Raw genomic sequence first — 15,569 nt, 5'->3', positions numbered from 1 at the left:
GCCCACACATCTGTGTGTGTCACCTGTGCCAGGGCTGTCACCTGTCCCACGCTGTCCCCCAGCCCGCACCCTGTGCATGTCCCCTGTGCCAGGGCTGTCACCTGTCCCACGCTGTCCCCCAGCCCGCACCCCTGTGCGTGTCCCCTGTGCCAGGGCTGTCCAAGGTTCTGCCGTGCCCAGGAGGGGCTGCGGGGAGGGACCCGCGGGGGCTGCAGGGACAGAGGCAGCTCTGCCGCTCTCCCTGTGCGTGTCCCTGTGCCGGAACCGGGGAATCCCGGAGTCCCGGGGGTTGGACTGCGCTGGAAGGGACATCTGGAGAGCATCCACACCGAACCCCTGTCGCCCCCCGGAGCGGGTGACACAGGCACGCGTCCGGGTGGCTTTGGGATGTCCCCAGAGGGGGAGGCTCCCTCCTTGGGCAGCTGTCCGTGTCCCTGTCCCTGTCCGTGTCCGTGTGCGCGCGCGTGTCCCCGAGTGCGCGCGCGTGTCCCCGGGTGCGCGCAGAGCCCGGAGCCGCCTGGCCCCGCCCGGGGCCGCCCCGCGGGAGGATCCTCCCGCTCCGTCCCTCCCGCTCCGTCCCTCCCGCTCCGTCCCTCCCGCTCCGTCCCTCCCTCCGTCCCTGTGGCGCGGGGGGCGCGGCGGTGGCGGCGGCGGCAGCGCGGAGCCCCCGCGCCATGGGCGGGCGGCGCGGAGCGGCTCGGAGCCGGCCCGCCCGGGGGTAGCCGGCATGAACGGAGCATGAACTGAGCATGGCGAGCGGCCTCGGCCCGCGCTGGCCCCGCCGAGCGGCCCCGGGCGGCGGCGGGGGGCTCCTGCTGCTGCTGCTCTGCGCCGCGGCCGGGCTGCCCCGGAGCGCACAGCAGGTGCTGCGGATCGGTGAGTGCCGCCGGGGCGCGCCGGGCGTGCTCGGGGTGCTCGGGGATGTTCAGGGATTCTCAGGGATGTTCAGGGATGCTCGGGATGCTCGGGGATGTTCAGGGATGCTCGGGATGCTCAGGACGCTCGGGGATGCTCAGGGATGTTCAGGGATGCTCGGGGATGCTCGGGATGCCTGGGGATGTTCAGGGATGCTCAGGATGCTCGGGGATGTTCACGGGTGCTCGGAGACGCTCCGCTGCCCAAAGTTCGCCCCCGTGCGCGGTGCCAGGGAAGTTGGGCGCGGGGAGCCCGAGGGGCACGCTGCGAGGTGCCCCCAAAGGCGGGCAGGCACCTCTGTCCCCGCGCAGGAAGGGTTCGGTGACCCTGAAATCGGTGCCGAGGGGTGCGGAGAGTCCCGGCTCGCAGCGCAGGACGGGGGGACCGGCAGGATGCGGGACGCGTTTGCCGCTGCCCCGGGCAGGGGCAGCTCCGCGGGGCTGCGCGGCAAACTCCGCGGATCGGGGATTTATTCCTGAGTAGGAAACTCCGCGCCATGGAAACGGGGCTCGGCTCACAGGAAGCCTCTCTTGCTACAGAGGGTTTCTTGTGTCAGTCAAGTGAGACGGTGCATACAAAGTGTCGGAAGAGTTCGGGGTTAGGAGAGGCTGTGGGAAAGATGTAGGCAGAATCTGGCACGCCGCTGTTTCTGTTTATCCCTCTTGCGCTTGGCAAACACTGAACATGAGGCGGGCGATAAAGGAAACAAACAAGAGAAAAAAGAAAATTTTAAAAAGGGAAAGACGTTGTTTACGGCGCTGGGAGAGCAGCCCGCAGTCCCACGGGCGCGCTGCCGTGCGGAGCTGAAGATCGGAGCCTTTTGCCCGCACGCCCTCACCCCGCTGGGCTCGCCCGCAGCGGCGCTCCCCGAAGCCCAGGGAAGGCTCCTTGTGCCCGAGAGCGAAGGAGCGCGGCCCGAGCACTGAAATGAGGGAAGGCGCGTCCCTTCCGAGCGCTGGGCGCAGCTGCAGAGCGGGGGCACGCAGCCCCGCAGCCGAGGATGCTCTCCAGCTGTCCCCGCTCGGGGGGCGCTCGCCTTTCCCGGGGTTTGGGGGAGCTCGCTGCTCCCCGCTCACGCCTTTCCTGGAACACGCACCTCGCAAAGCCGGGCGATCCCACAGCCCCAGCGGGGATTCGGGGGCATTTCCCCCAGTGAAACCTGGGGAGGAAAATCGCGCTCGAATCCCCGAGCCGCGGGCACCAGCGGGACGCTCTGGTTTGGGGGGCATAGCTCTGAAGGAAGGAGCAGCGTGCCAGCTTAGCGGGTTTGAGCCGAGCCCGAATGCCGTGTGCCGGAGGAAAGCTCGGCTTTGCGCTGCCCGCAGGCTCGCAGGGAGCCGGGCAGAGCTTTGGGGTGCCCCCTGTGCCCGCAGAAGTTCTGCGCTGCTCTGGAGCGCCCGGCGAGGCTCCGGCGATTCTTCCCCTGAATTCCCCCGTTCGAGGGCCGGGCCGGTGAATTTGTGGGTCGGATTCGCTCTCCCAGGGCAGGCACGCAGGGATGGGAGCCCAGCGCTGACTGCCCCGTCACTGCCAGCAGGACGGAGCGAGGCGCGGAGCTGACAAACTGCCCGGCTTTCGGTGGGATGTGCAGGGCAATCACTGTGTTAGGGGCTGGGAATGCATAAAATATTGAGTGTATCCTTCCCGCCGTGGCTCTGCTGCCTGTGGAGTAATGATGTTATAAAATATTAATCCTCCACATCCGTTAACAGCAGCAAAGCTCCTCCGTGGAGTCTGTCACTCTCGGAGGTGGCAGAGAGGAGTAATGGCAGCAACTCCTCCAAATCTCTTTGTGACAACATCATAAAATCGTCCCCAAGCGTTTCTGACAGCGAGGGAAATGCCATTAAGCCGTCAGATTGTTTTCCCCGTGTTTTAGTTAATTATGGGAAGAAAGTGCAGCAGTTTGTGCCCGGACTCATACACTCAGAGTTTAATTGCATTTTCCGCTGTCAGGGAGCTTTCAGATTTGTTTTTTATTAATTTTTTTTCTGGCTTGTAATAGGAATGAATGGATTGTCTTGGTGGTGTTTAATTAGTTGAGAAAGGACGTGTGAGTGATATGAATTCCAGTTATTCCTCAGCACTGATTAACGACTCCTTTTCCAGCTCTCTAAACAAAAGATGAGGGACGGCAGTGTGACCAAGTAAAACTGACTCATTAGGATAAAAGTAATGGATTTTGAGATAAGATGGAGCTTGAAGTTTCAATAATAAAAGAAAATAAAATAAAATGCTGCTGTCTTACTGGATATTTCTTCCCCACTCCTGCTCAAAAGCTTTTCCCTTGACACAGGAGCTAATGGAGCTGTCCAAGGAAATACCATCTTTATCTGCACATTACCCACCAGACTGTATTACATAAAAGTGTCTTTAAAGTTCATGAACCCAATATTTCTTACTGAATTCCAAGGAATTTTCGGTTTTTACACCAAGTCCTTCCTATCTCTGCTACTTGTACCACTTGTATGAAATAAATGATCTCCAAGGAAGAATGGTAATGAACTGGAGCAGATGCTCAGGTGCAGAAACAGCTTCCAAAGACATCTCAGCAGCAACAGAATAATCCATTTGTTGGTGCTGGATGCAGAGCTCTCATTCCTGCTCAGATTACAGATTCTGAACAGGTTAAAAGGGTAAAATCCAGTGATATTATGTGAAAATTTACAGATGGTCATCATCTGAGCTCCATTCCGGGTTACAACTGACCAACTGCAAGTTCTTGACAAAGCTCTGGAGTTAATAAAAGAATAATGGATGAATCTTGTAATTATCTCTGAAATTACCAGCTCCTGGAAATGAACAAATGGGCAGGTTTTCAGGAATTGCTCAGGGTGAGGAGACAGAAACCAGAAGGATTTTCAGTAATTTGTGTGTTTCTGTAAATGGAATATTTACATAAGGGTTCATCCTTTGCACTGATTTACTCCTTACTCAACCAAAATTCCCAATTTTAGTGAATTGTGTTTTCCACAATACAGGACTAGCCCCATAACATTTATCTCCAGCTGAGAAATATCAGATTTAAACCAAACACCTGCAACTCAACCTAACCCACAAAATACCAATTTCTAATAAGCTGAAATTTTCAACATAGATTTCAAAATCTCTGTTGGATTTCCCCCAGCAGGGCTAAAGCTGTGAGTTCTTTTCCTGTGTGAAATTGCCATTTCCCCCTCATGAGAATGATAAAGGCAGAAACCTCATTAATTTCTCTGCAAATCTGCCACTTTTCACCAACTCTTTTTGAGATTTTGTTTGTGAAGGGAATGGTACTAACACACCTCTGTGTTAGGTGTGTTAGTACCATTCCGAGCTTCATCAGTGTGAAATGGCAAAAACCTTTCTTGAAAAGTCTCTTATCATATCTCAACATAATGAAAAATGTTAGTTTACAGTATTTGTTACTAGGTATCTACAAGTTATTCTATTTTAGATATGATAGGAAATGCAGCTGCATTTTTCTCACCAGATGATGAGACATTAAATACATTTTGTTCACTAGACGCTGAGTGCTCAGTGGTTTATCAATTCTTTGTGATACACTTTACCTAAGTTTCCTTATTCTACACTTAGGGAAAACTGTTTTGCTGCAAATATTTCTAAAGGATTGTCACCAAAGCATCCAAAATCTGATTTTCACGCCTCTCCCTCCTCACTGGATTTGACAGCGCTGTACAAGTGGGAGGCAGGGCCACGTTTGGCTGAGTTCAAATGGGTAATTGAGTTAAAAATCCCTAAAAATGCTGCTGCAAAATGCTTTGCAGCCCCTCAGCAAGGGAGCTCCTTGAGTGAGTGGCTGTGCCAGGACATGGTGACTGCTGGGGACAGGGAAACTGTCCCAGGAAATCTCCAGCTTGGCCTCCATTGCCAGAACCTCCTAAACGCCTCCTGGGGCAGGGAGGAGATGGGCTGGGGAGGTGCAGGTGCTCCTCAGATATTCCATCACGCAGGCTTGGTGATCTGCAGCAGCCAGCGGGGCTGTGGTAGCCAAACCTGAGGTGTGAGTGCCTTCTGTCCTGCCCACCTGTCCCCAAAGCTGGGGGGAACAGCCAGGGAAAGGTCCTGAGGCCAGACAGGGCAAACTGAGGGGGCAGGTTGGGTTTGGACCGGAGCTGGGGGGGTTTAGGCACGGCTGAGAGACTGAGAAGCCTGAGAAACACAAAATAGATCCAATATAGATGTGGCAGTGCTGCATTTCCCAGCAGCTCCGTGGGTGAGGGTGGTGTCTGGGTGGCTGTGGGACAGGAGAGGAGCGGGTGCTGGGGAATCCGCTGTTGCCCTCGCTGGTACAGCCTGGGGAATGGGCACCCTGCAGCCTCCCTCTGTAACCCCAGAGCAGCTCAAGCACGGGACAGGGTCCTGGCAGTGCTGGAATCGCCCAAATTCCACCAGGGAGGAGAGTTTGCCATCAGATGTTTGGGGCTGGAGGAGCCTTCCCTGCAAACAGAATAAAAAGCCATTCTGCAGAGTTCATCTCTTGCCCAGCAGGCTGTTTTCAGACATTCAGGTGTGCTCATTGTTGTTTTAGCCCCCTGGCTTCCCCACACACCCCATTTCAGATTTCCAGGGCATTTCCCCTTGCCTGAGCTCTAAGCTCCTCCATATGGCCCTGTCCTCTCTCAACATTTCCATTTGGGCTGGAAGTACAATCCCAATACTGTTTTTCTCATTACAGTCTGTGTTGTATGTCCTGGTCAGTAATAAAGCTTAAATCCTGCTCTCCCCTCAATACTTTAAACAACTGCCTCTAATCTTCTTTTCTCAGAAAGGCTTGATTTGACCAACTAAACTGGAGATTGTACTGCAGCTTTCAAAGGAAACAAATCCCATCCCAGAACTGATTAGTTCTACTGCACAGCTTTGGGGCTGTGACCAGCAAGCCCAGCCTGTCCTAGTTTGGGCTGACTTTAGATTTCAGTTTGCAGTAATGAGTTTATGATCTTGGGCAAGCTTTGCAAGGGGAGGTTATTACCCTTCCCTCTCTCTCCCTGCTGAAGGTTAGAGGGCATTTTCCAGGAAATTATGAGCTCTCGAATGATGAATTCGCTTTCTCAGGGCAAAATCAAAATTCCAAATCAAAACAGCTTCATTATTCCACACTGGCATTGTTTTCACTTGAGCTACAGGAGCCAGTATCTGACAGAGCTGTTAAAGTAACTTCTTCTTTTCTTTCTTTTTAAATTCCTCTGACAGTGCAGAAAGTTCCTTACATACTCTTAGAGCTTCACTAAATGAGGGCGGCACAAACAGAGGGAAATGGGAATGGGTTCTGTGGCCAGAGAGGCAGAACTGGTGCCAAAGGCTCACTTTTGAGCTTCTTTTCTTGATCCATCAGGCTTTTTGCAGTCACACCTTCCAGCTGGGTTGCTGTTGGGTTCTGTTTTTCCTTTGAGCTTTCAGAATGCACAAGTTTAAAAGAGGAGAGTTATAAATTCTCTTGGCACTGAGGCTGTTCCCACGTCCTGCACACCCAAACCTGGCCTATTTCAGGGCAGATTCTGTTTGCAGCACGCTGGGTCTGGCTGGGGCCCAGGAGCAGCCCCCTCCCACCCTGCTGGGTGCAAGTGACAGCCAGAGCGCAGAGGCACCTCCCCAAATGCAGAGTTTGGCTGAGATGCTATCATTAGAGGGAAAATTCATGGAAATTGGTGCTTTTGGGGCCTTACAATGCAATTTTTCCCCCCATTTTGGCTCTCCCACAGACTTCTCCACTATGGCATGCAGGCCCTCTGTGTAATTAGACGTATTTTGGACACAGCAGCAGCACTTTGTGTTTTAAGCCCTTCCCAGAAGGGTGTTGTGCACTTTGGGAAGGTAATGAAGGGTTTTCCCGGCCTGTTGCTCAGTGGCAAACACAGAATTGCCCCGATTTGTTCTCTCACCCCCTGTCTGTTCCAGCACAGGGTTTGCTTTTGGAGGACCCCCAGGGATGTGGGCTGTGCCTGCAGATGCTGAGGTGTCCATCAGAGCTGCCCATGTCCTCGTGCCACCCTGCAGCCAGGCTGGCTGGGCTGACCCTGCCTTTGGGGAAGGCTCAGCCCAGTGCTCACAGCCCTTGGATTCACTGCCTCCCTCCCAGCCCCAGTGAAGATCTGGAGGGCTGGGAATTGGATGCTCTGACATGCAAACACCCAGAGGGAAAACAGCCCCCAAACACACACCTCCTGCTTGCCCAAAAATCCCCTTTCCTGTGCTCACACTCAGCAAAGAGTCCAACATGAGGCAAATCCATGTCAGAGCTCCTTGCTGTGGCACAAGGAGGTTTCTCCTGCCATCCCGGTGTGCCAGCCCAGCCATGCCCACAGAGGCTCTGGGCGAGGGAGGAATTTGGGGAGCGGTGTCCCTGGCCCAGTCCCTTCACTCTGGAGGAGCTGCAGACAAATCCCATTTGCTGGCCCAGCCCCGGGGGAGCAGTGGGAGCCACCTGAGCCGGGCTCAGCAGAGCTGTGCCCATCCGCAGCCGGGGCGGCCGGGTAAAACTGCCTTTGTCGTGCCACCGTCACTCGGCAGCTGCTGAGAGCTGGGTCAGCTTGGAGCTGTGCTGCACTTTTCCAGGGACTGGCAGGCGCTGACACATCAGGGCTGGGCGCTGGAAATGCACCCTGAGTACCCTCAGCAGTCCCACATGGATCACAGCTTGGCTGGCCACAGGAAATAAGGGAGCAGTGAACCACCAAGAAGTGTTAAAGGAATTCCTGCCCGCAATTTGAAATCTAAATTGCAATTTCTGACTGAAATATTTTTGTTTTGGTTTGCCTTTGCTTGCTTTTATTCATCTTAGAATTCAGAAAGAGCATGGGAAAAGATTTAAAAATCGAAGAGATGATCCTTGATAGTCTGTGGAAATGGGAGAGGAATGAGTAAATACCTGGTGCGGGGCACAGGAAGGACGTGGAGTCACTGCTGGGCTGTTTTCACCCAGAATTGTTCAGACACATTTTGTGTGATAAACTGGGCTTGTGCCAAACACTCCACGCCTGTCTGAGTGCAAGGAGGGCTTGGACAGCCAGGACAGGTGGGGTTCTGGGGTGTCAGTGCAGGGGCAGAGCTGGACTGGGTCATCCCATGGAGCCCTTCCCTATGGAGCTCAGCACGTGCTGTGATTCCCAGCAAAACACCCTAAAGCCCCAATTTATTTGCCTGTACTTGCAAATACTAAACACAAAATGCCACAGGGAAAGGCTGCAGCAAAGGAGGCAGGAATCCTGTGGAGCTGGTGTGCACCGGGTAACCAAAGTGGGTTTGGAGTTGCTCAGTCGACATTAGTGTGGTGTTTCCCATCCTCTGGGCGTGCACTTTTAAACCTCACACGTTTATGGGAAAGGCTTGAGTCCAGCTCTCTGTCCCTGTGTGAAAGTGGGGAAATGTACTCTGAACTCCCAGCCTGTCCCCCGTGTCCCCCTGTCCCCCACGGGGCTGCCCATGTGCCCCGTGACGAGCTCTGTGCCTGAGGCCCCTGTGAGAGCTCTCCTGTAAAAATGATGTCTTTCTCCCCGCTATCTCTGATCCAACAACTTGTACACAAACAGCTTTTTGTTCCTGCGGCGCCGCTTCCTTTCAGCTGTGCCCAGCCACCCCAACACCTTATCAGTGGGGCTGTGCAGCTGCAGCCCCATGAAACTCCTGCTTCCCTGGCTGTGACTATCTCAGAAAGCCCCAAATTGTTGACTTATCTGCCAGAAACGCGCGCCGAGGGGAGTTCAGGCTCTGCTGCCCAGGGTGCATTTTATATCAGGGGCAGAGCTGCTGCAGATACTTCACATTACATCTCCCAGCTTTATCCGCTGCTGTAAATGATGAGGCTGCTCCATTGAGCTGCACCAAGATTCAATTTTTGAGCAGTGTTTTGTGAAGAATGGAGGTTTTTCTCTGTGCTATGAAGAGCCTGTGGCTGGCTCTCTCTCTGCTGCCCAAGCCTTTCCTGTCCCTCTGCTCCCTGGGGACACAGCCAGGGCTGAGCCATGTCCTGGCATTGAGGCATCTGCAGAGGGTGAGGGTGCTGTGCCCTGACCTGCAGGAGCCCTGGGGAGCTGCCATCCTGCTGCTGTCATGCTGGGGTGCCGGCTGCTCTGAGGAAGAGGAGCTGGGAAACGCACGCTGTGCTGTGTGCAGCCCTTCCCCTGTGCTGGGATGCAGGGGGTTAATAACCCAGCCGTGTGGAACACTCCCTGAACACTGCATTCCTGCCTGCAGCCCTCTCCTCTGCTCTCCGTGGTGGGGACATCCCAGCGTGTTCATTGGAATTGATGACTTTCAGCAAGACCCAATAAGAAGAGTTTAGCTGGGGCTGAGCTGCTCTGTGGTACCAGAGCATCTGCACAGTGAGAGCTGGGGGGTTTAAAGAATTTAAATAAGGTAGTTTAGGAGATGCAGAGCAAACTTTGCTGGGGAGCTTTAATTAATGCTAAAAATCCAGACTTTTATGTCTGCACTCCTCTGTTTCCCACACCAAGAGTGTATTTTATGGCAGTTCTTAGAATGAGGCTCGGTTCCTGCTAAGGAAAGTGGTGCTGACAAGCTTATGCCTCACATTTAAAATCATTTTCTCCTGTTGGCAGGGCTGAATAAAGGGGCCACAGGCTTCAAAAGAGTCAGAACTTGGTCCTTGTCCCATGGGAGTCACCCTGTTAGAAACCTCCTTGGCCACAGGTAGGGCCCAATGAATTCACATCCAGCTTCTCCAGGAGATTTCAGTGACAGGAGCTTTAAATTTAGTAAATTTAACTTCAAAACTTCTTTCAAATCCAAGCCCTTGCAGAAAATATGTGAGAAAATTTGGTACAAAATCATCTCTTCTGGCTGCCTGCCCTTTGTTTTAAGTGGCAGAGCACTTTTTCTCAGGGAAAAAAAAAGAACAAATGACCCAAAGACTCCTTCAGCTCTGCCTGCGCCGGAGTCAATGGAGCTGCAGCAGTTTACAGTGATGAGGTTCTGGCAAGTGCATTATTCTGGCAGAGGAGAACAGTTGGGCAATTTACTGCAGCTCATCCCAACTGCAAATGAAGGTTCTGTATTCCCTCTGTTCGGGGAAATCAGCAGGAAAAGCCTCCTCCTCTCTCTTTTCTATCCCCAGCCGCTGTTTTTGCCAAGGTTTCCCACTCGTGCAAAGGTTCCCCTCTCTGCCCTGCCCTCCTCAGCCCAGCAGGGCAGGGGAAGGAGCCCAGGTTCCCTGGTTTGTGGTAGGAAGCAGCGAGCAGTGAGTTATTCCAGCTAGGATGGAACGAAGAGGCTGGAACTGAAGAGCTGGGCTGTCTTTGAGCCACATTCTCTAGAAATAACATTATTATTTACATGCAATCCCATGGCTGGAGCAGTAAAAGCCCAAAGCCGCCTGTAGATGGGAAAATGTGTTATTGGGAAAGAGTGTGGCCCTGCTCTGTGCAGCTCAGCACAGATTCTGTGCAGGATCTATCAAATAGGGTCAAGCATGACACAATTCTGGTGTCATGCTGAATTGATGCCGGAGCTAATATTGTTACAGCCCTGTTGTGGCTGACATAAAGCTGTCACTTCTTCAGGAGGGTGATCCATGAGAGACACGGGAGAATCAATGGAGGTAAAAATAGGGAATGCAGCACCAGCATCCATCTCATCACCATTTGCCCGTGTTACACTGAGTAACCTGAGTAAAAGGGTCATGTTTAAACATCATCTGACACACTGCTCTGAGAAGTGAGAGTGGGAGAGGAGGAGCCCAGCCTGGGGAGCCTTGGAGCGGGGGGGATCCATCGGGGCAGCAGCAGGGGAGGAAAGAGGGCAGTGGGCGATCCCCGCCATTCCCAGAGCCTGCACTCGGCCCAAGAGCTGCAGCCAGCCTGGCACATTCCTGCTTGGACAGGGCCAAAGAGAAATACAAAAGGCCCACAATTTGGAGACTAAATTACAATTTCTGGGGGGTGGTGTCATTGCAGAAATGAGATCTGCCTTTTCCCCACAGCTCAGTCTGCTTCATCTCTTGGGGATGATGAGCACAAAGTCAGAGGGAGAATTTCCCCTGCCCTTCTGGAGGTGCTGTTTCTCCTGGGATTCAGGGTTGGAGCTCTGAACTGCAGGCTCAGGATCTCCTGTCATCATGGGCTCAAGCACCAGCTCGATACACAGAGGGGATAAAGAGAAGGAAACAGAATGGAAAAGTCTCAGATAAGAGGGAATTGGCAGGTTGATGATAATCTTAAGTACGTGGGAGCTGTGTTTATGCCTGGTTTTGAGTGAAACTCCAGTGCTTTCCAGCATGCCACATGCTTAAGGGATTACAGGGTGTGGGATTTAGTGCCAGAACTGCCTGGAAACTCTCAAACACTCTTCTCTCATGCTGGCACATTGTGCTGTGCCCCCAGCTTGAGAGGGCACTGCAGTGGGAACTCAGACATCCAGGAATTCAGGGGGATATGCTCAGAAAACCTCCAGGGCAGTGCCAGAGTGGATTTGCGGCTAACAGGGATAAAGGGTTTCTGATGTTCCTTTCGGGGTTACCTTTGGATCAAGAGACACTGTTTGCTAGCTCTGTGCAAGCTGTGAGGAGGACAGGGAGTGTGCTAAAGCTGAGCTGAGTGCAGTGCCCAGGCAGCTGAGGGTGCTGCTGCCAGCCTGTCACTGTCACCTTGCAGGGCGTCACTGCTGAGCAGCAGCAGCCAGAGCAGTTGGAGCAGACAGGTTGCTGCAGATGACAGCATCTTTACAAGGGGCAATCATCATGGCAGCAGTGTTTGTCCTCGGCAGCAAGTGGATAAATCACAGCAAATGGGCTTCCCCTCCGAGCTGGAATCTGCTGGGTGATTTCTGCCCAGCCACAAATGTTTCTCCAGCACGTGGAGCCAGTGCCAGGCACAGCCCAGCCAGAAACTCCTGTCCCCGAGCACAAAGCTGGGAGCAGGATGGCCCTGCAGACACAGATGCTCAATCAGGGGTGGTTTGGGCAGTAATTGAGAGGTGTCCCACCTTCCTGGGAGCCAGAGGGCGTTTGCAGTGTGCCAGGGTGAATGAATGAACACGGGTTTAAGGGGGGCTCCTCTCTTAGGAGGCCTTTGGGGGACACTGAGGTCACACACCCTGGCCAGGGGCTGCAGGTGGGCCCCCGGGCAGGGATCACATTCACTGTTGGCTCAGAAACAGAAGGTTCATTTTACCCAGGTAAATACTGAAATGCAGTCTTACCTCCACGCTCAGGCAGTTTGTTTTCAGAGAATAGGCACTTCCCAGAAACGGTTACATAAATCAGAGGAATTACAATATGAGCATCCTCTGGAGCTTTTTCATTTCAGTCTTCAATGTCAAACAGTGTTCGGTGGTGGAGGTTTGAAAGGATGAAATTAGAAGCCCTGTAATGGAGTATTATGGAAAGATATCCCTCAAGAAAGCTCATTCCCAGCTCCTCACCCTCTGGTGTTTCGCCCATTACCAGCAAGCATGAATTCTGCATTTAATCTTATCTGGTGTAATCGAGCTGTTCTCACCCTCCCAGGCTCCTCTTCTGCTGAATCCCCCAAACCCTGAGCTCTCAGGATCACCTTGCAGGCACACATTCCCTCAGTTAATTATCCCTTGTATCAAACTGCATTTCCCTTTATCCCTCTCAAATGCAGTGCGTTCCCATTTCTCCGAGCATCTGCCCGTATCCACACAAATGAAAAGGATGAACTGGAGAGGATAATCTTCTGCCTGCATCCCTCTTGCTATTTTCTCTAGCTGCATCCCATTTGCTCTGCTCTGTTCCATCTGTTGGCTGCTCCATCCCCAAAGGCTGGGAGCCTCCATTGCCCTCAGTATTAACTCGGACCCCAGTTTTAGTTCTGGTTTAAAAAGATGCTTCTCTGCTGAGAGGGAAGGGAAGAACCAGCTAAGAGAACAGAGAGAGGTTTCTTTTCCTTCTGGAGTTGTCCTAATGGGATTTTTTTGGTCCTGAAGGGAGATTCCAAGGTTAAACAAGAGCAGCAGGAATTTCACAGCTTGGGGTGTGCATCTGTGCTGTTGGTTGTGCTCTCTCTCCTCCCTGTGCCAGAAAAGGATGCCCTGAGAGGAGCAGCATCTCCTGATCTCCCAAAAAATCCCCTTTTCCTGAGTGCCCTGCTGGGGTGAAGTCTCTCCTTGGCTTTGTAGATTTTTGGGCACGGCACTTCAAGGTCACCCACCAAGGCAAAGAAAGTGCTCATTTTCCATGTGTGAACCAGGACATCAGGGACAACACCAGGCTTTGCAACCCACACAAAGTTCCCTCTTCTCCAGGTGGGCTGTCCCACATGGCAGGCAAGGTTTCGCTTGAAAACAGCCCCCTGCTTTTCATTCAGCACTCTGCTTTCTGGAGCTCCCTCCATTTTCCTCTTCTCAAGGGGTTTGGTCACTTTATGAGACAGAAAACTTAAACTCTGGCTCTTTGTGTTTGTCCTCAGATAAGGCTATAACTGGTATTTATGCACCTGAATAAAAAAAACCACAGGGGCTTTGTGGGTGTCCAGTCCTGTCCAGCTATATTAATATTTACCAATCCCATTGCTTTTAATTCCCATGCAGGAATTCTGGCAACTGCAGAGCATTATTTTACATAAAAAGAAGAGTGGTTCTTTAGATCCTGAAAGCCACATCAGGAAGAGATTCTTGGATTTGTTGTCCTGGGATTTTATGGGGAAGAGGCAGACCAGCAGGAGGAATTTACATGGAAGGATTCCTGAGAGCATGCCAGTCGATTATGTACCTATTCCCAAAGGATTAGGTATTTCAAAGTGCATTGTACAGCCCCAGTGAGGGCAGAGTGCTCCTTTCTTTCCTGACAAGAGAGCTGGAATGGTGAATCAGGGTTCCTTTTTCCCCAGGGTGGGGGGATGGCATAGCAAGGAGCAAATTCCCTGAGGAATACACAAACATGGGGATACACACTCACTGCTGTGTGCCGAGGAACCACAGAATTATTCCGTTTGGAAAGGCCTCTGAGAGAGTCAGGTTCAAGCCCTAACCCAGCACTGCCCAGCCTGCCACTAACCATGTGTGCTAACATCACCTTTGTTTCCCTGAGAAACCTGGCTGTCCTGCCCTCTGAGAGGCAGGAAACACTGCAGGTTTGCCTGTGCAGCCCCCAGAGGGCTGTGAGGATGCACTGGCTTGGATGAGCACTGGGAGCTGAGCCCAGAGGAGGTGTCAGTAAATCACTGCGGAGCAGCCCAGGCTGTGCAAAGGGAGCTCTTCCCTGGCTCCTGTCCAGCCCCTGCCTCCATTCCCCTCCTGGGGTGCTGATAAAGATGCTTCATATCTGTGCAGACAAGCCCTAACAGGATGGCTGCTGAGCAAGGGGCTGGCCAGGCACACGCTCCTCAAGGAGCAAACGGGAAATGCAATTCAGAACTGCAGTGAAATCCAACAGCCTCGACTTTCTGTCTCCTAATGGTGCAAAGATTGCAGATCAACAGAAATGGAGATGCTTGGGTGGCCTTGACCCACGCCAGCACAGGGTGGGTGCAGAGGAAACACTGGGGAGTTGCTTCATTTCTACCCATGGGAAACAGAAATTACCATTTACTGGGCACAGAAATAACCCTTTACTGGGCACAGAAATACCCTTTAATGGGCACAGAAATAGCCCTTTACTGGGCACATAAATTACCCTTTACTGGGCACAGAAATAGCCCTTTACTGGGCACAGAAATAGCCCTTTACTGGGCACATAAATTACCCTTTACTGGGCACAGAAATAACCCTTTACTGGGCACAGAAATTACCCTTTACTGGGCACAGAAATAGCCCTTTACTGGGCACATAAATTACCCTTTACTGGGCACAGAAATAACCCTTTACTGGGCACAGAAATACCCTTTAATGGGCACAGAAATACCCTTTACTGGGCACAGAAATAACCCTTCACTAGAAATAGAAATAACCCTTTACTGGGCTCAGAAATAGCCCTTTAGTGGGCACAGCAATAACCCTGTACTGGGCACAGAAATAGCCCTTCACTGCCCAGGCCCAGCAGCTCACTTGCCCAGCAGTTCATTCTGGTTCCTGAGACGTTTCTGTCCCTCTTAGGAGGTACATGAGGGTCACAGAGACAGGAGACACGCTGTGTATTTTCATTTTCCACTCCCTGCCTCAGCTGAAAGGCCCAGGGAGCAGGTTCCACACCCAAGCCAGCTTTCCTGTCCTAAGGTAAATGTAGGAGTTTTCTGGTGCCCTGTTTGGGGTGGGCAGCTGCAGCAGGGTGGAGTTTTGAGCTTCCCAACCATTTCTCCTGCAGGCTGCTCCTGCAGGGAGCACTTGGGGAAAGGAGAGCACAGACCAGGCTGTGTGCCTTCCTTCATGCCCTGGCTCATGGGGCTTTCCAGAGCTGCTTGGGTTCAGGGCATTCTAAAAAAATCCTCCTTTGCCCTTTTATTTGTTCCCTTGTCACAGGGTAAGATGCTGCCTTGGACACTTTGTTCTCCTTTGCTTGATGTACTTCCTAAAATAAGCTGAGAAAGGATCTGAGCACCTTCCCCTGTGGGAAATGCAGGGCAGTGTGAATGCTGGGTGGTTTTTCCCTAGGAAGCTGTCCTGGGAAGCTTTTTGCTGCTCCCTGGGCTTCAGCCACACAGAAGCCAAAGAAATGCAAGTTTTACTTGTGCCTGGAAGATTAAACCCCTATTTATATATCTCAATCCTATGAGCTATAAAGCTCTTTTTGGCTTCTT

At 52.4% G+C, this 15,569-nt stretch overlaps 1 protein-coding gene across 1 annotated transcript in view; it reads left to right on the top strand.

The window, feature by feature from the left end:
- The first annotated feature begins 743 nt into the window (after positions 1 to 743).
- The window catches only part of LOC131554951 (glutamate receptor ionotropic, kainate 1), a 102,355-nt gene continuing 87,529 nt past the window's right edge, over positions 744 to 15,569 (top strand). Inside the window, exon 1 of the mRNA XM_058800583.1 lies at positions 744 to 876. Coding sequence (XP_058656566.1) covers positions 750 to 876 — 127 coding nt within the window. The 5' untranslated portion in view covers positions 744 to 749. The remainder of the gene's footprint in view (positions 877 to 15,569) is intronic.

This window comes from Ammospiza caudacuta, chromosome 2 (assembly GCF_027887145.1).
Source record: "Ammospiza caudacuta isolate bAmmCau1 chromosome 2, bAmmCau1.pri, whole genome shotgun sequence".
Taxonomy (NCBI): domain Eukaryota; kingdom Metazoa; phylum Chordata; class Aves; order Passeriformes; family Passerellidae; genus Ammospiza; species Ammospiza caudacuta.
This window is presented reverse-complemented; position numbering and strand designations above follow the sequence as displayed.